A 23,165-nucleotide genomic window follows, 5' to 3' on the forward strand; every position below is an offset into this window, starting at 1 on the left:
AAAAATGTATTTAAAAAATTTCGTTACTCGTTATGGAATATTTTGCTCGTAAAAGGGGTATTTGTATTAACATTCCGATTAGCTCGTTATGTTAAACACTCATTCGAAATGACATTCGTTATGACAGGGTCCACTTTACTTTGTACTTTTCACTTTGCAAATTTGATTTCGATTTTCTGCAAGATCACGCTATAATACAGTTTGTGTATTTTATTAGCGTACAGAAAATTTTATGAAGCACAACTCCTTCAACAACTCCTTCAACAGTTAAGAATGCAAAATGTTTTACGTGTATTGTATTGTGTTGTTGATGTCATGGCTGTGTTGTTGATGTCATGGCTGATTTGGACATCTATCAACAGATAATAAATTGGCTTTCACACGAAATTAAAAATCTAAATTATTAATATTTCTTTCTTCTTTGGCATAACAACCGCTGTCGGTCAAGGCCTGCCTATACCCACTAGTGCAGTGAGCTTGGCTTTCAACGACTTATTGTTACCATAGCAGGATAGTGAGTCCTACGTATGGCGATACCGTCTATTCGAGACTTGAACCCATGACGGGCATGTTGTTACGTCGTACGAGCTTACGACTGTACCACTAGACCGGCCCAAAAAATTTTAAATATAGTTAAAAGAATTCAAAATTACATATTTGTTTCCATAATATCTTTAGTCGACGATGATCTATTGTAGATATATAATGTAATAACATGGTATACAATATGTATGTAGTCCATTTATTGTAAACGAAATTAAATCATATTAAACCATTCATGAAATATTTGTGTAAAAACAGTATTTATTTAAATTATGAAGGAAACTGCATAGAAAATGCACATCATGTCATATCTCTTCCTGTTTCAGGATATGGCAATATAGTCCCTCGCACCGAATGGGGGAAAATAGCGACAATATTTTATACAATAATCGGTATGCCGTTATTTTTGCTCTACCTTTCCAACATTGGTAAGATATGACAATAATTTGAAAAAAAACAAGTAACGATTCTTATCTGTGCCATTCTGTTTCCGGTTTTTGTTACTTCTTGTTTGCTCCAGGTGATATTTTGGCTAAATCTTTTAAGTGGATATATGCAAAGTTTTGCCTGTGTCGAGTATGTCCAGGAGTTGCTAGAAGGAGAGCAATGCGAGCAAGACGAAGAGCACGTACGGAAGAGCGAGACTACTCGGTGAGTAAAGCATATACCATCTAAATTTCAAGAAATCCCTTATCACAATTAATTAAATACGTTGACGTATCTTATTAGGTAATAAAGATATTAATAATAATTTAATACAATTTTTACTTTACTTTTTTGCCTACGTTTCATTAACATAGTCGGAAATTGGTGACAATGGATTTGACACTAATACCATCACCACTTCTAACGTAGACGAAGAAATTGAGGAGGAAATCACTGCCGAGACGAATACCGTCACCGTTCCAATAACTATCTGTATTATGATAATGATAGGGTAAGTAATCGAACTTCATTGAATAGGCCACTTCTAATTCCCCATATTCGGTATTCAATATGATGACCTCATACGGTTTGTACGATACATAGATATATATTTTTCGGAGCTCGCCTTTTTGCTGACTGGGAAAACTGGGACATTCTCGACGGAAGTTATTTTTGTTTCATCTCTTTGAGCAGTATAGGATTCGGCGATATCGTTCCCGGTGCATCGGTAAGTGAAATAAAACAAAAAATTTCTATCCTTCAGGTTTATACCATTTTCATAATCAACGTTGGTATTTCGAAAAGCAACTACGACATTTCCCATGAATGTTGTCAACAAAGTACTGATTTCCAGGTTTCCAGCCCGTAGGAGTAATCGAGTAATATTAATTAGTCAGGGAGTATCCGGCGTATCTGAAATAGTCAGAACGGCGAAGTGGTTGTAGTGGTTATGCCCGATAAATATTCGATAGACAAGTTTTGTAATTTGGATGATAGTTGTACAGGGATTTTCAGGGGTTCTGATAATGTTGGTACATGTTCTGGGCTCTGTACTGGAAAGTTGAAGTTTCATTAAGGGTACTTTCATTACCGTCACATAAGATTCAAATTGGAAGAAATTAATCACTAAAAGTATTGAAGTGTAAAAGAGTCCAGAAAGTGGGAAAAAAATTATCACTTCAAGTTCGAAAAAGTATAGAAAGTTACTGCACGGCCATCAACATTTTCATTAAAAAATGTAAAAATGTACATACATTGCTAGCAGACAAAATTTGACAGCTCTATCAGTCGAACTCTAACCATGATGGCCAAAATATGAATCAACTTCGTGTAGAACCGTGTGCAATCAACGAAATGTACCATATCCAAGACCAAAACGGACATCGTGTAGATGTTTGTGGACGTCGGATATTTATACTTCCACTTCCGCATCTACAACATCTTGAAACTACTAGACAACAATCAGAACATCGAAAGCAGGTCCGGTTCCGGACGCAGGGTCAACATGGCTGAAACAATTGACGCCTAATTGTATGTACACTAGCGACGGATTAACACGAGTGGAGCGGTTGCACAAATGTAAGCCTTTCTGAAGGGTCGAGCGAGACGTTATATGAGGAATTCTAAACCAGAAAAGTATTGAGAAACAAATTTACTAGTGAGCGGGGAATGGATCCATTTTTCCGTGGCCCTTCGAGAACTCATGGCACACGTGTAGTGCTTAATGCGCCCCTGATGTACACAACTGTACAACTGTACAACAACTGTGTGGACTTGTTAACTTGTAAACTTTACGTTCGATAAATTGCCAAAATGGTGGCCAAACGTGGTGTGAAAATATTCGCCATGCAACAGATTGTTTTTTTATGGACTTGACTTGGTATATCATTGAATATCATCGATTTTGGCTTCTTGCTTAATAGGACGACGCCATTTGGAGGAGTGTCTGGTTGCACGATCTTACTTACTTACTTATCCGGCTTTACAACCGCTTTGCGGTCTTGGCCTACCTCAGGAGTGTTACAAACCACTCACAGTGAAGCATTTGAATATTTGGTGAAATATCCAAGGAAACTACCATTTCATATCATTTTTGATCATCGCATCGATCAAATTGGGGAAAGTGGCTGAATGACGAAAAAAATCCTATCGATGGAGGAAATGGATATTTGAGGAAATGGAGCGACTGAATATCGATGTGACACCCTAGTCAGTCCCATCAAGAATTTCTGGACCAAAATGGTACAAAATATCTATTCCAACAATTTTGTCACGAAAACTGAAGTGGAATTGTTAAAAATTGAAGGTAAAGCTTATAAACATGCCTACACGCATGACTCTTCCGCCATGGTGAACAATCTGAGTAACTGACGGAAGGTAGCTTGCCAGGTCGTTGATTTATTCTGGCATGTAAGTTTAAATAATTACCTTTCAAGGGAACTTTATTAACAGCAGTTATCTGTCTTAGTTTTTTTTCTATTTTCTTCTTTTTCTTCTTCTTCTTTGGTTCAACAACCGCTGTTGGTCAAGGCCTGCCTGTACCACTAATGGGCTTGGCTTTCAGTGACTTATGGATTACCTCATAACAGGATAGTCAGTCCTACGTATGAGATCATGGTTTATCCAGGACTTGAACCCATACGGGCATGTCGTTAAGGCATACGAATTGACGACTGTACCACGAGACCGGCCATATAGCCCGAATCGTGACCTATAGCCATCCGAATAAACTCAATTTTTTGCAAACGTTACAGCGAAATTAAATATTTGAACGTAAAATATCCGACAAATGGTGGTATAATACATTAGGTTATAATAATTTACCCTATACAAACTCAGAAAAAATAAAGATAATTTTACTTTACACCTATTTACTAGGCTCTCTTCGCTTTTGGGCAAAATAGAAATTAGACCAATTTTCTAAGTACAGGCGGCCCCTGAGACACACGGTTAATGTAGACCGAAAATGGATGGAAAATACCGCGTACGTCGAATTTCCGCGTAAATCGAATCTCAAGCCAAAATATTATTATTTTTTGTGTATTTTTTCAAGAAGAGATGGTTTTAGTCACTTAATTAATTATTTGATATGACTCTGACTGAACATGGTACCCTTCACGATTCTAGTCAGATTTTCAAAACAACATGTCGTGTTTTTCATTCTTCCCAAGGTGCGTTCATAAATCAGGTAGGACGATGTTGTATCGAAACAAAAATGGAAAACTGCTGTACAAAGCAAACAAATAACCGGCTGACATTTCAGCCTACGAACTTAAAATGTAAAGAGACTCAAAACAGTTTTAAACCTTTTGAAATGGTCATTAACATTCGATCAAGAGGGAAATTATCTGGATTTTGACAATTGATGTGTCAAATCAGTACAGTTTGCTCGAAAAACTGTCAAAGGGGCCCTTCACGATTCTAGTCAGTTTTTTGTATGGAGTTTGACAGTTGGAGGCTGAAATCATGTAAACACTCCATACAAAATCACACAAAAAACTAGCCTGCAATTTTCAGTCTAGATTATTCTAGCCTCAAAGGTAGAATTAGATTTGAGTACCTGCTCGCAAACACGGTGTTGTTTACATTTATCCCAAGGTGCATTAAAGAGATCACGTGGTGAAATCTAGAACCAAAGTGTATGTAGTCCAGGTGGTCTCATAGCATGTTTTTTAAAACCAAATTTGAATATCACTTTTTGACAGGATGGGTGAAAACTTTTGTTCAAACAAGCTTTCTGGAGGCTTGGCGAAAACACAAATCACTCGTAAAATCTTCATTCAGAAGTAGAAGCGATAAAAATCAGCCTTTTAAATTCATACACTTTGGGATAAGCCCACCTGTATATTATACACACTTAGATAGCTGCTCGAAAACTGCTATTCAATGCGAACAGCTGACAGGCTGAAATTTCAGCCTACGAACTTACAACGGAAAGGGCACCAAATTTAGAAACACGCATACAGGCGTATCTCAGGGACATACACGGTTAATGAGGACCGAAAACGGCCGCAAAATACCGCGTATCTCGAATATCCGCGTAAGTCGAATCTCGTGTTTTCCAGCCCAAATATCACTAATCTTCGTATAATTTTGCAAGTAGTGGGTGGTTTTAGCCATCAAATTAATTATTTTATAACCTATGAAAATGTTTTTTAATATTCGATTAATAAGAAAATTATTTAGCATTTTACAATTGATGTACAATTTGTTCAAAGAACTGTCAAATTTAGAAAACCGCGTATCTTCGAATCCGCGTGTAAGAGGTACCGTGTATCTCGGGAACTACTTGTATTGTAATATAGGCTTGAGATTTCCAGATGACTCAATAAACAAGGATACGAATACAAACACATTGTACATCAATAAATTAAATACACATAACATAATACGCCCCCCGGTCTCGTGGTACAGTCATCAACTCGTACGACTCGATAACCTAGAATGGACCGTCTCCCCGTAGCAAGGATTGACTATCCGGCTGTGTGATAATGAATTTAGTCTTCAAAGCCTGTACAGGCCGGCATTTCCGCGTCAGACGTTACACCAAATAGAAGAAGAAGAACCAGCTCCATCCACAATAATATTATAGTTGCCTTCACAATTGAAAATTACTTCAAAGATAACGTGGTGATGTTTTTGTAAGCGCTTACTTCACCCACGTTCGACGCCAGTTGGCGAGAAAACCTTATTTAAATTCCTGGTTATTTATCGTCTTAAACCATGGACGAGTACGAGTAAAGGGGTAACGAGTAAACTATAGAAATTCGACCTTGGAACTGCCATTAAATGTGTGTTTGCCTATGGCCTAATGCCCGGCGAACTACAGTCTGTTCCCGAGTTACGCGGTTTGTGCGTTCCCGAGGAATCCCCGTATCTCGAATATTCGCGTAAGTCGAATTTCACTTTTTTTTTGCAAAATGCTTTAGATCACTCGGAGTTTTTAATTTCATCTAGTACTTTAATACACTTTATCAGTTATTTTATAAGATTTATAAGACCGGTATGAACTACGGAACATCATGCAGCGGTACCATTTTCCGGGGAAGTTGATCCGGCTGTTAGAGGCCACAATGAACGGGATACAGTGCAAGATGAAAGTGTCGAACTTGATGTCGGAATCATTTGAATCTCCCAGGGGTCTGAAGTAATGCGACGGATTCTCCTGTTTGCTCTTCAAAATCGTCCTGGAAGGTGTCATTCGAAGAGCGGGGCTAGACAACGACATCCGTGGCACGATCCTCTACCGGTCTCTCCAATTTCTTGGCTTCACGTATGAAATCGACATCATCGGCAGGACAATAGCGAAGGTGTATGAGGTGTACACGCAACTTAAACGCATAGTAGCAATAATTGGTTTGAAAATCCATGCGACGAAGACGGAGTACCTGCTTGCCAGAGACTCAGTTCATCTGGGAAGCAGTGTATTAGTTGACGGCGACCACTGGCTGGCAGGATATGATGGCTGGGACATGTTATGAGGATGCCGCACTCATGCCACACCAAGAAGGTGTTCGACAGCGATCCTCAGTTCGGCATAAGGCGCAAAGGAGCACAGCGAACTCGATGGCTGGATCAGGAGAAGCGAGACCTATTGGAGATCGGGTGTCTACTTGGATGGGAGGCTGCAGCCAGGGACCGAGTATCCTGGCGAATTGTTGTTGACCTGGCCATATTACATCGACGTACTCTATCGTGAGCAAGCCAATAACGGTATTAAAACGGAATTTGAAGTGACAGTGGACATGTTAACAAGCATGGATGCACATAGTTTGATTCCAGTTTGATTCCACTGGAATGATTCCAGTAGAACATACCTTAACCTTTAAATTGACAACCGGATACCCGGGCATTTTTTAAACTTTAAACTGAAATCACTTTTGATTCATTGCTTTTATTGACCTGAAATTTTCCGTAGCCTCCCAACTTTTAATTTATGATTTTTTGGTGCATAAGTTGTAATTTTAAACAGCCTGTAAGTATTTTATTTTGAATTTTTTTTTAACTTTACCACGTAACTTGGCAACCAGCATACCTGGGTATTCCATACATTTTGTATGAAGAATGACGTTTCTCTTCTTCCTCTTTTCGTATTGTGCTTAATTTCGAGTCAAATTCAACCGATTCCAAATTTCAATTTGACCGTTATTTTTATAATAAAATGAAAAAACTTAATGAATAAATGAAATAGAAGAGAATATATGGTCGGCTTTACTTACTTACAGCATTAAAATATAGGGACCCTCCCGTTGTAAGTGCGTACGCTGAAATTTCAGCCTGTCAACTGTTTGCATTGTATAGCAGTTTTCGAGCAGCTATCTAAGTGAGTATAATATACAGGTGGGCGAGTGAGTATTCTTCCCACGGTGTATGAATTTAGAAGGCTGATTTTTATCGCTTCTACTTCTGAATGAAGATTTAACGAGTGTTTTGTGTATTTGTCAAGCCTCCAGAAAGCTTGTTTGAACAAAAGTTTTCGCTCACCCTGTCAAAAAGTAATATTCAAATTTGGTTTTAAAAAACAAACTATGAGACCACCTGCACTACATACACTTTGATTCTAGATTCCATCACCAGAACTCTTTAATGCACCTTGGGATAAATGTAAACAACACCGTGTTTGCGAGCAGGTACTCAAATCTAATTCTAGCTTTGAGGCTAGAATAATCCAGACTGAAAATTGCAGGCTAGTTTTTTGTGTGGTTTTGTATGGAGTGTTTACATGATTTCAGCCTCCAACTGTCAAACTCCGTACAAAAAACTGACTAGAATCGTGAAGGGCCCCATAGAAAGCATTGTTTACCTATGAAAATCGTTAATTTTTTGCATCAAAACGTGTGGAATACCCGGGTATGCCGGTTGCCAACTTACGTGTGTAAATCTGGTTGCCACCTTTACGGATAAATGAAGAATATAGAAGACAGCAGTGCTACTATTTCCAACTGATAGTGCTTAAGCATTAGTGATGGGCAGGTCGACCTAAACCTACCGGGTTGGAGCCATCCATCCAGGTGTCGTACGGGTTGACCAAAAAGGTACAAGTAGGTTCAGTTGGAGCAACAATTCCGCGGGTCGCTTATGTTTTCTCGCACCTACTGATGTACGTCGGGTCGTGAAATGAATAGTACGACCCATCACTCACTTGTATCACCATTCGAGGATAGCGTCAGTACATCTGCAAAAGCATCTGCAAAAATTGCAAAAGCATCTTTGTTTTACATTAGCAATACGGCTTGGCCGTTGTAAAGTAAACCAGTATAAACGTATCTTTTGTATGAATGTAGTATTTAACTTCAGAATTTGTTAATATTTTTGAATCTATACAAACATTTGGGAAAGTTATGTCCTTGCAAATACGTCTATTCCAGCTCGATCAGTAGATAATCTATTCTCAATCTGTTCTCAGTGTATAATCCACTAAAACTTGCTAAAAGATCTTTCAACTGTTGTCAATTCCCTTATTTACGGCCATGTCATATATAGACTAGTTCAAGTCTATTTTATCATCAGATCCTTACTTACCTATATCCTAGTTGGAGAATACCAAATGTAGTAGGTGAAACGCTTTGATTGAATGCGTTTTAATTTATTGATAAGATATGCTTCCTTAGAATAAATAAAAAAGACTTAAAGCTCTCAATTTGAGGAAAAAGTATTTGTTCTTGATGATTGGCTATGTTGAAATTTTATGAGTTATCAGATCGATCTTTTGATACAATTAAACGAATCGTTTACATACCAAAAGATAAGGTAGTACGACATCGTCAATGGGAATATAAAGGTGTTGAAACATAGTTGCGTAAGAAATTTAATGTTTCTTTTTTTATACATTTATTTGTTTGTATTTATTTATGTTTTTTTTTTCCTTGGCTCAACAACCGATGTCGGTCAAGGCCTGCCTGTACCCACTTGTGGGCTTTGGCTTTCAGTGACTAATTGATTCCCCCCCATAGCAGGATAGTCAGTCCTACGTATGGCGGCGCGGTCTATTTGGGGATAGAACCCATGACGGGCATGTTGTTAAGTCGTACGAGTTGACGACTGTACTACGAGACTGGCTCAATTTATGGATTAGTTATTTTATTAAATGAATAATACATTTATTTATTTCGTTATTTGGTTCTTTATTTAGTTATTTACTTATTTATTTATTTATTTATTCATTAATTTATTTATTTATTTATTTATTTATTTATTTATTCATTTATTTATTTATTTATTTATTTATTTATTTAATCATTAATTAATTTATTTATTTACTAGATATATACTAGATATACTAGATATATTAACTAAGAGACTATGCACAAACTGCGTCCGAATATGAAAAAAATGCACTGGTCAGAGGTTTCTAAAGGTGTTTATTACTACAACATGTCATTTTATCCCACAGCTACAAACCAAAGGAGATACCAAAATGGAAATAAGTTTCATTCTTTGTGCGGTCTATCTATTGCTCGGAATGGCTCTGATTGCAATGTGTTTTAATCTGATGCAGGTAATTGTTCAACGGATAGCATGAAAGCTTTAAAAATAGCATAAGCATTAAAAAAACACATATATTTTTCTGTTTGCCATTAGGAACAAGTCATCTATAAAATAAGGTCACTTAAAAAGTGTGTTAGAGGATGTTTTCGTTGTGCGAAAGCAGTACCGGTACCAATGGAAGAGCCTGAAAGCTAGAAACATGAGATCGATTCTCATCAACTCTCGATGCATTAAATATTATTCAAGCTATCAAAGACATAATGTACGATGGTATAATAATGCTAAAAGAAGACACAGTTGAAAAACCTGCCCCATGTGTAATGTTATGACTATGAAGTTACGAATAATTTATACATTCCGATTCCTGCGAAAAAACTAAATAAATGTGTAGCCGTATATGTACCATTATGACATATTTTATTATAAGCTTTATTTGATTATTGAGTTGCAGAAGATGTTGAGATGCTGAATCACACTTTAGTTATCCCTAGTAGCACTAACCGTTTCCTTGATCCAACCAAAATAGGATGCAACACGTGTGTATAACCCTGGTGAAGATGATCCGCAGCCGAATCCCGTCGATATCACTCCAATCAAATATAGATTGTTATTCTGTTTTGTTTGCAATGGTCCACCTGAATCTCCACTGCACGCATCGATGTATTCAGTAACATTATCTACCAAAGCTCCCTGCGCACAGTACATTTCATCGGTTATTCCTTGATGGAGTTTTTTGTTCGGGGATGCCTTCAATAATGATGCATAATGATCTTTGCAGTCATTCTGCAGCACGGTCCGTACAGTAGCAAACATTAATCGAGGTGATTGAAAGTGACCTAAAATGTACAACCTCATTAAACATGCTTCAACATTTCACTTAAGGGGCGGGCTTGCCATGAAAGCGTACAAATATCCAGTTGCGAGATATTACTTAAGTCTAGGATGTCATCAGCAATCCAGAATATTCATTTAGGTCGTTTTGTCAAGAAATAGATTATTTCACTATGCAAGAATCTCGTAAAAGTCAATTATTAATGAAAAATCTGCCATGAAGGATTAATTATACACCTCCAATTTTAAGCACAGTAATAGTAATAATGATACTAATAAAGAATTTATCAACATGAAAAATTCCCTGTTGTTCCTTAACTTAGCTACTCAAACTACATATTGGAATATCACAAATCGATGTGGATATGCTCTGGCAATGCTAGTGCAAAACATCAGGTAGATACCGAAACGAATTTAGCGATTTCATGAATTGTTATAATTAGAGTTCTAGAATTAGAGACTTACAGGGATTTCCAAGTCAGTTTCAAATGTAAACATTGTTATTCACCACATCCAAGATGTTTTTCAACAGTTGCGAAACGGTTTATTTGCTTCAAAATGAAATTTCTGTTTCAACACATGATTTTCAACACATAACAAAGAACTGTCAAACTCAATCCAGCTTTAGTCGTGTTGAAAATCATTTGTAAAAAATTTCCACCAGTAGCTGTAGGAATAAAAAAATATTGTGATGGAAATTAAATATCAGATCGATGTGGAACAACATTTTGCATGCAGTGAATATCAATGTTTACATTAGAAACTGACTTGGAAAACCCTGTATTTCATACGCACATGAATTGTCAATTAATGCCGATGATTTAACATTATTGACTGGTAACTTTAATAATTCAATGCCAGCACCATATTGGCCAGCATTAGCAGGTTAACCGGTCATTTTGTTAAAAAATAAAGGCTAAACTTCTTTCAGTGGATCTCGTATATGTTAGGTTTTTTTCTTTCATGTATGCCTGGTTTTGTGAGATTTTTCAAGATAATGGATGTTATGTAGTAGGATAGGTAAATAGTATCCTCAACTCTGTGTGAAGACAGTGTTCCAATAAATTGTCTTAGGAACTGTTTAAAAAGGTCGCTAAGTCGGAAAATGGTTAAACATATAAGGTGTCAGCCTTGAGGTGGCTGCCATTATATTATGAAAACAATGAAACAAACTCTTTCCATTCTATTACTGGAGTTTTCAGCAGTTCTGGTAATTTGTTGACACTTGTTGGGTCTTTTCTACGAGAAGTGATCATTATGTGATAGGAAGTGAACTCTACAGTATCCTTTTTGGATACAGAATTATCTTTTCGACTTTCTTAAAGTGTCAAGAAAGAGTGCCAAAATCATCATAATCCCTGAAACTCCCATCACCATGCTATCAAATTAATGTTATTCATTTATTTATTTATTTATTTATATATTTATTTACTTACTTTCTGTAGCACCCCATCCAGCAATAACAAGATCTTCGCTCTCATGCAAATCAGTCTTACTGATGTATGGACAAATTGGAAGCACACGTTTGTTAAACCTTATATTTTGTTCTAGTTCCACCAAAGCAATATCATGATATTTAAAAGATGTTTTATATTTTGGGTTCGAGATGAAGCTCTGAAGAAAAAAATAATAATTGGCCACATTTTCTACTTCGTAAAATAAACTACAAGTTTATACCTTTACAGTATTTTGTTGATCGCATTGCATCGATTCAGCACAACCGAGTCCCGCAATGTTCACCGGATTGCAATGCGCAGCGGTAAGGAGAAATCGTTCGGAAATAATATTCGCACTGCATGTCCAAGCAATCCCATCCTCTTCACTTTTCAACCCTAATCTAGCAAGGTGGGGAAACATTCCAGGTTTTGCTTCAATGCCGTGCATGATTTGAAATTGTTTACTATTTTCGCAAAAATCAAGAAACGGTTGACAGCAAATCACTCTGTAGAAGGCATTTTGTTGACACACCGGGGTATGCTCTTGATAGGCTATGGAGTGCACAAAAGCTGGATCACATAAAGATATATTCATGCACTTTCCACCGATAACTTGAGGAGTGTCACAACTATTTCCTTCCAATACCCGTATATTAATGGGCCTTCTTACTGCACCAAATGTGCTATAAATGATCAATATATGCATCATTACAAGCAGCCGTACATGTACCATGTTTTTCAAATGCTTTCGTTCAACTAAAGTAAGTATGCACATGAGCACATAGACTGTTGTTGATAACCCGAGCTACAATCAGTTATCAGTACCACTATGGTTAATGAACGGTCAGAATCCAACCAATCAGTTGGTTATGTACAATTGCTATTTACAAATTGTTTTATAAATGATTGTATTGTGATTCATAGCAAGCATCCACACGCGTGGTCCAAAGCAGCCGAGGTCATACAAAATCATGAAAAAGTCTGCGCCTTTGCGTTCTGGCGTCCACCCGTCGTTTACCGAACCGAACCAAATAGTTGTGTTCGTTAAACATGTGTGCGTATCAGGTAGCTGCATTTGTACTGCTTACCTGCCATATGCCGCTGTGATACTAAGCGAGATGCCTGATGATTAAAATAATACCTTTTTTAGCTATAATTATTTCATTTTCTAGCAAAGTTATGGGAAAAACTATAACAAGAAAACTTAAAATAAATAAAATATTTGCCTTCAACGTGGTAAAAATAATAGAGTTTAGTGCGTTCATGTTCCCTAGTTACTACACATTGTAGCATAACTTACAATAAAGCTTTTGTCCAAAAATCGAGATACACTTATCGCAACTTTACAATATCTTCTTCTTCTGTGGCACAACAACCGCTGTCGGTCAAGGCCTGCCAGTACCCACTAGTTAAGTGAGCTTGGCTTTCAGTGACATATTGTTACCATAGCAGGATAGTCAGTCCTACGTATGGGGGCACGGTCTATTCGGGGCTTGAACCCATGACTTTAGAATATCATATTTTGTAAATATCAGTTTGTACAAAGTATAGGCCGTATAACTTCTCCTTATAGTATTATTTTCGAAGAGATAATAAAGAAAAAAGGTTATTTAAATAGCAGGCATTTGAATTACTAGATAAAATGGCCCGATAACAGGGCTACGCAACGTATATTGGGGGGGTATATAAGAATTCCACTTCAATCAACCATTTTGTTTTTGGATCGTTTGTAAAAGTTTTGCTTGTGTTCTTTTATTATGTATAACATATATTGCAGGTGTACCGCTCGGATCCTATCTCATTACTCTGCAATGGGATAGGATCTGAAGCCCCTCGAGGGATAATACAGGCTCTCCCATCCAACTCCTATTCCGACACGTCCTCGTCGTGCAGAGTGGTAACGTGTGCCACCACATATCCAAGCTTGGGTACACGGGCTTGACCCAACCCCTTGACCGGATGGTGGCCAGACTACGGAAAGCCAAAGGAATCATTGAAACGGAACCAACGATACCAACCCTACGTAATAGCCACAGGACTACTCTTAAAATGGACTCATGGAACTTACGCACTCTAAGCAAAGCCAGATCCTTGAAAAAACTTGATGATGCCCTAGCCACACTGAGCATGGACCTCGTAGCTCTACAAGAGATTCGGTGGCTAGGGAACGGTGTGCTCAACAAGCGTGGTAAGCATTGCTACGACATCTACTACAGCTGCCACGACCGCCACCGCGTGCTCGGAACGGGTTTCGCCGTAGGTCCCCGGTTGAAATCCGCAATAATGGATTTCAATGCTATAAACGATAGGCTATGCACCCTGCGCATGCGAGGCAAATTCTATTATATAAGCCTCATAAACGTTCACGCCCCGTGCTGTCACACTGGCTGTCACAGTCTGCATGAATACAGTAACGATAAGGGTAGTAGATTGGTCCAGTTCGCCGCAGTTAAATGTCAGAACATATCGAGGAGCCAATATCGATTCCGATTACTACTTGGTTGGCTTAGTGGTACGTGCCGCGTGCTAATGGGGGCGGAGAAAACACGCAGCCTCGGCTCAATACATGTTAGTTAGGCCCGTACATGTCAAGTCCAGTGCATGCATCTTCTGGAGTCCCGCAGGGCAGCAACCTGGGTCTTTTGCTGTTCCTTCTTTTCATCAACGACGCGACGTTGATCCTTCCGGCTGATAATCATCTACTGTACGCGGGTGGAGAATCCTTCAACCAGATCGACCACGTGTTAATAAGCCGCCGACGACAGTCGAGACTGTTAAATGTCAGAACATATCGAGGAGCCAATGTCGATTCCGATCACTACTTGGTTGGCTTAGTGATACGTTGTAGAATCGCCCGCCCCCGCGCCAATGGGGGCGGAGAAAACACGCAGCCTCGGCTCAACACGGACTCTCTAAGGGACATTACTGTCCAACAGGAATTCAAAACCGCTTTAGAAGAGTCTCTACTACCAGAAGACAGATACGAAACTACGAGCGAGAGGTGGAACGCTCTAAAAACAAAAATAATAAACTGTGCAAGAAATATACTCCCACCACGTCGTGTCAACACTAAATCTGGCTGGCTCGACGATGAATGCAGACAAGTGACCGAACGTAAGAATACTGCATACCGAGCAATGCAGCAACGGCATAGAACGCGGGCATGCGCAGAGGAATATTCACGGCTTAGACGCGAAGAGAAACGAGTTCACCGCTCCAAGAAGCATGCTTTGCAAGAGCAAAACATGCGGGAACTCGAGCAAACCAGAGAGGCGTACGGACCGACACGAAAGTTTTACCAAGCGATAGCAGGTCACCGAAACAACGTTGTACCTAAGGTAACCTGCTGTCGCAACAAGGATGGAGATCTGGTCAGTAACCAGCCAGAGGTCCTCTCGCGGTGGGCGCAGTACTTTGATGAATTACTCAATGACCAATTTAGCGAACAGCTAGAAGCGCCACTAGCAGATAATGTCATGCTACTGCCACCTAGCATAGAAGAAACACGAAAGGCTATCCGTCGGCTGAAAATTAACAAGGCACCCGGAACCGACGGAATTGCAGCCGAACTGGTGAATGGAGGTGCACGACTAGAAAACGAGATTCATCAAATTGTTACTGAGGTGTGGGATAGCGAATCGATGCCTTGTGATTGGAATCTCGGCATCATCTACCCCATATACAAGAAGGGAGACAGGTTGGACTGCAACAACTACAGGGGTATTACGGTGTTGAATACCGCCTATAAAATATTCTCCCTGATCCTTCAGGATCGCCTTGTCCCGCACGTCGAAGAGATAGTAGGAAACTATCAAAGAGGATTCCGAAACGGAAAATCAACCACTGATCAGATCTTCACCATGCGGCAGATCTTGGAGAAGATGGCTGAATACAAAAACGACACATACCATCTCTTCATAGACTTCAAAGCCGCATACGATAGCATAGCCAGGGTAAAACTGTACGACGCTATGAGCTCTTTTGGAATCCCGGCCAAACTGATAAGGCTAGTTAGAATGACTATGACCAACGTCACATGCCAGGTGAGGGTGGATGGAAAACTCTCAGGACCTTTTGCTACCACCAAGGGTCTGCGCCAGGGGGACGGGCTTGCCTGTCTCCTATTCAACTTGGCGCTAGAGAGGGCCATCCGTGACTCGAGGGTGGAGACTACGGGAACCATCTTCTATAAGTCATCCCAGATCCTGGCATACGCTGATGATATAGACATCATTGGTCTGCGGCTCTCCTATGTAGCAGAAGCCTACCAAGGGATCGAGCAGGCGGCAGAGAACCTCGGATTGCAGATAAACGAGGCAAAGACCAAACTGATGGTGGCAACCTCAGCGGGCCCGCCAACAAATAATCAGAATCTACGTAGGCGTGACGTGCAGATAGGTGAACGCACTTTTGAAGTCGTCCCACAATTCACCTATCTGGGATCAAAGGTCAGCAACGACAATAGCATGGAAGCTGAGTTGCGCGCAAGGATGCTGGCTGCCAACCGGTCATTCTACAGCCTGAAAAAGCAGTTCACCTCAAAGAACCTGTCGCGACGGACGAAGCTGGGACTATATAGTACCTATATAGTACCAGTGCTCACATACGCCTCTGAGACATGGACACTGTCCAAATCTGACGAAACCCTCTTAGCCGCGTTCGAGAGGAAGATGCTCAGAAGGATACTTGGCCCCGTATGTGTGGAAGGACAATGGAGGAGCCGCTATAATGACGAGCTATACGAGATGTACGGCGACCTCACTGTCGTACAGCGTATAAAGCTCGCCAGGCTCCGGTGGGCTGGCCATGTTATACGCATGGAAACGGACGACCCAGCCCGTAAAGTCTTTTTAGGCCGTCCACAAGGACAGAGGAGGCGTGGTAGGCCCAAATTGAGGTGGCAAGATGGCGTGGAGGCGTCCGCCATTAAGGCCGGGATAACGGACTGGCAGACGAAGGCGCGAGACCGTGAGCGGTTTCGGACACTCCTGAGGCAGGCCAAGACCGCAAAGCGGTTGTAGCGCCGGATAAGTAAGTAAGTAAGTACGCAGATGACGCGAATTTTTTTCGTGTTATTCGTGAACCAGAAGACCACGCCCCACTGCAAACTTCCTTGCATGAGTTCCAGTGTTGGTGCAACCTTAATGCAATAGAATGCTAGGGCTAGTCATCAATATGACTCGCGAGCGTAACGATATACCTTGCACCAAGGCGCTCTATTGCTCACTTATCCGGTCGTTGATGGAATATGCAAATACCGTATGGTGGCCAACTGCAGCGCGTCCGTTAGCTCGATTGGAATCAATCCAGCGCAAAATTACACGATTTGCACTTCGCTCATGGAACCAAAGGCTCGATTACCGGACTAGGTGTTTACTACTCGGGTTACCTACCCTAGGTGAGCGAATACGAAAAGCCAGGTTGTCGTTCATCACGGGACTTCTCGACGGCCGTATTGACTCTCCCTCACTACTGGCTGCCATCAACCTGTACGTTCCTGCCAGGCCGCTCCGGACTCAGGCAATGTTGGCCGTCGACAACCGTAGAACGCAATTTGGCTCCTCTGACCCGTTCCTACTCATGTGCCGTGCTTTCAACGCCGTCAGCGACGCTTTTGAGCCGAGAATTTCGCCAACTGAGTTTAATGATCGTGTTTCTGTGTTAAATTTGATTCCATAGTGCACATTTTTATGTTCTATGTTATATTGTAAAACACTAATTGTAAAACATTGCTAGAATGGTTCGAGAGGGCATTGCTGTCCATCGATAGACAAATTGTTGGGTGCGTACGTGCAGGGTACTCACGCGCCCTCTCTGCGAGATGTTTTCTCTCGTCGGTTGATGGGCACGAGTGTCCTAGCGAGAGATTCGTCCCGATCCGCGATCCCGATTGTTACTCGTTACACGATCGGGATGCGAGCGGCAGTCGGGATACAGCTAGCAACGAATGTGGTGTGGTGTCATTTCAAGGCGGAAATAAATTAAGTTTATTTATTGTAGTTTATCTAATTTACGTTGTGTCGTAAACACTTATTCGGCCACATATCACACGGCAACGTAAAAGTGGCGACGAGAACAATTTACTTGAACGTGTGTTCAGTTTAACGTGTGCAAGTGTATCAAACATAGGACCACCGTGTCGCAAGCGTCGTAGGATGGAGCAAGCCGACGCAAACCAGATGGATATTTTTGCGGACGTTGACCCGCGTCGATTATCGCAAAATAGTGCCAGCGTACCAGGCGTGTCTATGCCAAATTTCGCGCATCGAGAAGGAGCATCAGTAGTACCGCCGATGATAATCCAGCCGCCATCGCAGCCTACGTCGACGCCATCGCTAAACAATGCGTCACCAGCCATCATTAGCAGCGCGGATAGTGCAACGATGCTGCAAATGATGAATTTGCTTCAACAGCAAATGACACAGCAGCGGCAGCTGCTTAAAGATTTTCTTCACGCGCACATGCCGAGCCAATGCGCCCCACCCACCACCTTGCAGCCTGAACAAATAATTGATACTCTGTCTCACCACATTTCAGAGTTTCAATACAACAAGGAGACTGGTATAACCTTCAAAAGCTGGTTTTCACGCTATCTCGACCTGTTCCAGAAGGACGCGGCAAGGATCGACGACGCAGCCAAAGTGCGATTGTTGCTGCGCAAACTGGGACCATCCGAGCACGATCGCTACTTAAGCTTCATCATGCCGAGCCGCCCGCCGGATTTTTCACTCGAGCAGACTGTGGAAAAACTTACATGCCTGTTCGACACCCAAGAATCGCTGCTGAGCAAGCGGTTCAAATGCTTGCAGATCATGAAGACGCGGACCGAGGATCATCTCAGCTATGCGTGTCGAATTAACAAGGCGTGTGTCGAGTTCGAGCTGAAGAAGTTGAACGAGGAAGAGTTCAAGTGTTTGCTGTACGTGTGCGGGTTGAAAGACGAGATCGACGCAGACATCAGGACGCGACTGCTAGCCCGCATTGAGGATAAGGCCTGCGTGACCTTGCAACAGCTTTCTTCAGAGTGCTATCGGTTAATCAACCTGAAAAAGGAAAGCGCAATGATCGAGGCACCGGTACCAGAGCGTGTTCTAGCAGTAAACACAAAAATGCATCGCGCACCACGTCAGTTCCAACCCAAGCGCGACAATCCTACTACCCCTTGTTGGTCGTGCGGAGGGCTGCATTGGAGCCGCGATTGCCCGTACAAGCAACACCGATGCACAACATGTTCCCGGACGGGCCACAAAGAAGGCTATTGCAACACCATAAGATCCCGTAAGCCCGGCAAACGCCCCTGGAAGCAGCGTAAAACACAATTAAGGATGGTGACAGTGAACGTCCAGAGTGTACAGCAACGGCGCAGATACGTGTCACTTACGATGAATGGTACACCGGTTCGTATGCAGTTGGACACGGCTTCCGACATTACTGTGATAAATCATACAACGTGGAAGCTCATTGGCAGTCCCCAGTTAGCAGCACCATCCGTAATCGCTAGAACCGCCTCAGGTGCTAACCTATCCCTGGAAGGAGAGTTTCCGTGCACTGTCGAAGTGAATGGACAGGCAAAGCAAACCGTGATTCGCGTCTCGAAATCGCGTTTGTTACTTTTAGGTGCTGATGTTATCGACGCGTTTGCTCTATGGTCGGTTCCGATGGACAGTTTTTGCTGCCACGTTACAGGTACGTCTACCACGCCGAAGCAATGGCAAGAACGGTTCCCAACAGTCTTTCAATGAATAGGCCTATGTAAAAAGGCAGGGGTTACCTTGACGCTGAAAGACAACTGCCGTCCAGTCTTTCGTCCAAAAAGACCCGTTGCATACGCTATGCAAGAGCCTGTAAATCTAGAGCTTGATAGGCTAGAAAAGTTGGGCATAATAACACCTGTAAAGTTTTCTGAATGGGCAGCACCGGTAGTAGTGGTTAAGAAGGCAAACGGGAAAATTCGGCTATGTGGCGATTATTCCACTGGATTGAACGAAGCGCTAAGACCACATGATTACCCGTTACCACTCCCAGAGGACATATTTTCAAGGCTGTCCAACTGCACCATGTTCAGCAAAATCGACTTAACGGACGCTTTTCTCCAAGTCGAAATCGATCCTCAATACAGACCGCTACTTACCATAAATACGCATAGAGGCTTGTACCACTACAACCGCCTACCGCCCGGCATCAAAGTTGCTCCTGCTGCCTTCCAGCAACTTATGGATACAATGCTCGCAGGGCTTAAGGGCGTATCAGGATATCTTGACGATATCATCGTAGGAGGAAGTAGCGAACACGAGCATGACACAAATTTGGTAGAAGTATTACACAGGCTTCAAGAATATGGATTTACGATACGAGCCGATAAATGTGCTTTTAAACAGCAGAAAATCACGTACCTTGGACACGTGATTGATAGCCACGGGTTACGACCAGATCCGTCAAAAATCGAGCTTATAAAGAAGCTCCCTGAACCGAAAGACATATCCGGTGTGAGATCATTTCTGGGAGCAATTAACTATTACGGGAAGTTCATCCCGAATATGAGGAAGCTGCGTTATCCGTTAGACAATTTGCTTAAGGCAAATAATTCATTCTGCTGGACGCCAGAATGCAAAAAGTCGTTCGCAACGTTCAAGTCTCTCCTATCGTCCGACCTACTTCTAACGCACTATGATCCACGGCAGAAGATAATCGTTTCTGCAGACGCTTCGTCCATCGGCCTTGGCGCAACGATTAGCCACGTGTATCCTGGAGGTGCAATGCGCGTAATTCAACATGCTTCCCGCGCCCTCAGTGAAGCAGAGCGTCATTACAGCCAAATCGATCGCGAAGGCTTGGCTATCATCTTCGCTGTTAAAAAGTTTCATAAAATGATCTTCGGCAGGCGTTTTGTTCTTCAAACGGACCATCGACCTCTTCTTCATATTTTCGGCTCAAAGAAGGGTATCCCGACCGTCACCGCAAACCGTTTGCAGCGTTTCGCACTCACTCTTCTAGCGTATGATTTCAGCATAGAGTATGTACGCACCGATGACTTCGGAAACGCTGACTTGCTTTCGCGCCTGATCAACACACAAGCCAAACCTGAAGAAGACACCGTGATCGCATGCATAGAAACAGACATCAAAGCAATGGTGGTAAGTGCGCTTCATAACACTCCACTTCATTTTGCAGACCTTATCAGAGAAACACGGAAAGACCCCCTACTGCAAAAGCTCGTGCATTACATACGTGAAGGATGGCCCAGTAATGCAACCTACACAGGGGAATTGTCTCGTTTCTTCGCACGTAAGGATGCTTTATCAACCGTTGATGGTTGTATTTTGTTCGGGGAGAGGGTGGTGATTCCTCGAGTTCTACAACAGCAATGTCTGCAACAAATACACCACGGTCATCCTGGCATACAACGGATGAAAGCATTGGCCAGAAGCTACCTTTATTGGCCATCCTTGGACGCTGACATCACGGAATGGGTCAAAACATGTAACGCGTGCCAAGCAGTTGCACGATCACCCCCTCACTCAAGCCCCGTTCCTTGGCCAAAAGCTGCAGTCCATGGCAGCGCATTCATGTGGACTATGCTGGTCCACTAGATGGAGATTTCTACCTCATCGTAGTAGATTCGTTCACGAAATGGCCTGAAGTATTTCGAACGAGCAGCACTACATCCGCAGCAACCATCGGCATCTTACGCGGAATATTCGCCCGGTTCGGTGTTCCAACCACTCTAGTATCTGATAACGGTACGCAGTTTACGAGCGAAGATTTTAAGTTTTTTTGCTTCCAGAACGGCATCGAGCACATAACGACGGCACCCTATCATCCGCAGTCTAACGGGCAGGCTGAAAGGTTCGTTGATACTTTCAAGCGGACCGTTAAGAAAATATCAGCCGATGGGAGAACGATGCAAGAGGCGCTGGATGCATTCCTACTGTCCTACCGAAGTACTCCGAGCTCCGTGTTAGAAGGGCTAAAATCACCAGCGGAGATAATGTTTGGCAGACCAATGCGTACAACCTTAGACCTATTACGTCCACCACTCGCAGGAGGGTTAACAGACAGTCCAGTAGCAGCTAAACGCAGGGAATTTCGCCCGTCCGACCTGATATATGTTAAGTGTTACTCTCGCAACGGTTGGAGTTGTACAGCTGGGACCATTGTTAGCCGCATTGGAAACGTAATGTACACCGTTAGGACAGTCAATAGAAAGACCATAAGAAGCCACGTGAACCAGCTGCGCGAGCGCCGTGAACGTCATCATCATCGTCATCGTGAATCATCGGAGTCTGACGGTTTACCGCTAGATATTCTTTTGGATTCCTACCACCTTACTCCGCAACCGACGACATCAACAGCCGAACCATCATCAGCATCGCTACAGCATACTACATACACACACACGAGCGTATCGTCAGCATCACACCCACAAACGTCAGCAGTCATCGATCCGCGTACGGCCTCAAACGCGGAACCGCTGCATCCAACGAATTCCCCAATTCCGGTACAAGCTCCAACCCGAGAACCACGTCGCTCTTCTAGGCATAGAAGACCGCCCAGTAGGTTCGACCCGTATAGGCGTTTTTAAAAGAGGGGAGATGTTGGGTGCGTACGTGCAGGGTACTCACGCGCCCTCTCTGCGAGATGTTTTCTCTCGTCGGTTGATGGGCACGAGTGTCCTAGCGAGAGATTCGTCCCGATCCGCGATCCCGATTGTTACTCGTTACACGATCGGGATGCGAGCGGCAGTCGGGATACAGCTAGCAACGAATGTGGTGTGGTGTCATTTCAAGGCGGAAATAAATTAAGTTTATTTATTGTAGTTTATCTAATTTACGTTGTGTCGTAAACACTTATTCGGCCACATATCACACGGCAACGTAAAACAAATAAACATAAACATAAGCATAAACATACACGGACTCCCTAAGGGACATTACTGTCCAACAAGAATTCAAAGCCACTTTAGACGAGTCTCTACTACCAAAAAACAGATATGAAACTACGAGCGAGAGGTGAAACACTCTAAAAACAAAAATAATAAACTGTGCAAGAAATATACTCCTACCACATCGTGGCAACACCAAATCTGGCTGGTACGACGATGAATGCAGACATGTGACCGAACGTAAGAATACTGCATACCGAGCAATGTAGCAACGGCATAGAACGCGGGCATGCGCAGAGGAATATTCACAGCTCAGACGCGAAGAGAAACGAGTTCACTGCTCCAACAAGCATGCTTTGGAAGAGCAAATCATGCGGGAACTCGAGCAAACCAGAGAGGCGTACGGACCGACACGAAAGTTTTACCAAGCGATAGCAGGTCACTGAAACAACGTTGTACCTAAGGTAACCTGCTGACACAACAAGGATGGAGATCTGGTCAGTAACCAGCCAGAGGTCCTCTCGCGGTGGGCTGAGTACTTTGATGAATTACTCAACGAC

The 23,165-nt window shown here is 42.2% G+C and overlaps 3 protein-coding genes across 8 annotated transcripts in view; 2 read left to right on the forward strand and 1 right to left on the reverse strand.

Annotated features, from left to right (window-relative positions):
- LOC120899274 (potassium channel subfamily K member 18) overlaps window positions 1–9,867 on the forward strand; it is a 22,143-nt gene extending 12,276 nt beyond the window's left edge. For 4 of the 5 annotated variants that reach the window (XM_040305435.1, XM_040305438.1, XM_040305437.1 and 1 more), the window contains exons 5-10: window positions 870–971; window positions 1,064–1,194; window positions 1,344–1,480; window positions 1,573–1,696; window positions 9,362–9,466; window positions 9,550–9,867. In XM_040305435.1, coding sequence (XP_040161369.1) covers window positions 870–971; window positions 1,064–1,194; window positions 1,344–1,480; window positions 1,573–1,696; window positions 9,362–9,466; window positions 9,550–9,651 — 701 coding nt within the window. In that variant the 3' untranslated portion in view covers window positions 9,652–9,867. Of the gene's footprint in view, window positions 1–869; window positions 972–1,063; window positions 1,195–1,343; window positions 1,481–1,572; window positions 1,697–1,773; window positions 5,150–9,361; window positions 9,467–9,549 lie in introns of those variants that run through there. The other variant, XM_040305439.1, reaches the window with a different exon arrangement.
- LOC120899331 (trypsin 5G1-like) lies at window positions 9,857–12,490 on the reverse strand. Of its 2 annotated transcripts, none has more exons than XM_040305440.1 (3): window positions 11,965–12,488; window positions 11,724–11,901; window positions 9,857–10,292 (listed from the first exon to the last, which is right to left on the reverse strand). In XM_040305440.1, the coding sequence occupies exons 1-3, from the start codon at window positions 12,454–12,456 to the stop codon at window positions 9,934–9,936; spliced, it is 1,029 nt and encodes a 342-aa protein (XP_040161374.1). In that variant the 5' UTR covers window positions 12,457–12,488; the 3' UTR covers window positions 9,857–9,933. The 2 variants fall into 2 exon arrangements, with proteins under 2 accessions (XP_040161374.1, XP_040161376.1); XM_040305442.1 differs by lacking the exon at window positions 9,857–10,292 and adding an exon at window positions 10,845–10,954 and having other exon boundaries at window positions 11,965–12,490.
- A 5,388-nt stretch (window positions 12,491–17,878) lies between these two features.
- LOC120893418 (uncharacterized protein K02A2.6-like) lies at window positions 17,879–20,844 on the forward strand. The gene is made up of 3 exons (XM_040295278.1): window positions 17,879–19,409; window positions 19,470–20,663; window positions 20,731–20,844. The coding sequence occupies exons 1-3, from the start codon at window positions 17,879–17,881 to the stop codon at window positions 20,733–20,735; spliced, it is 2,730 nt and encodes a 909-aa protein (XP_040151212.1). The 3' UTR covers window positions 20,736–20,844.
- Window positions 20,845–23,165: the final 2,321 nt, after the last annotated feature.

Source organism: Anopheles arabiensis, chromosome 2 (genome assembly GCF_016920715.1).
Source record: "Anopheles arabiensis isolate DONGOLA chromosome 2, AaraD3, whole genome shotgun sequence".
NCBI lineage: Eukaryota > Metazoa > Arthropoda > Insecta > Diptera > Culicidae > Anopheles > Anopheles arabiensis.

Coding starts and splice junctions, on each gene's coding strand:
- LOC120899331 (XM_040305440.1), bottom strand. CDS start 12,456: ATGGTACATGTACGGCTGCTTGTAATGATGCATATATTGATCATTTAT. Junction 11,902..11,964: donor ATCAACAAAATACTGTAAAG/GTATAAACTTGT, acceptor TTTTTTCTTCAG/AGCTTCATCTCGAACCCAAA. Junction 10,293..11,723: donor TGGATGGGGTGCTACAGAAA/GTAAGTAAATAA, acceptor TGTACATTTTAG/GTCACTTTCAATCACCTCGA.
- LOC120893418 (XM_040295278.1), top strand. CDS start 17,879: ATGGAGCAAGCCGACGCAAACCAGATGGATATTTTTGCGGACGTTGAC. Junction 19,410..19,469: donor TTTTTGCTGCCACGTTACAG/GTACGTCTACCA, acceptor TTCAATGAATAG/GCCTATGTAAAAAGGCAGGG.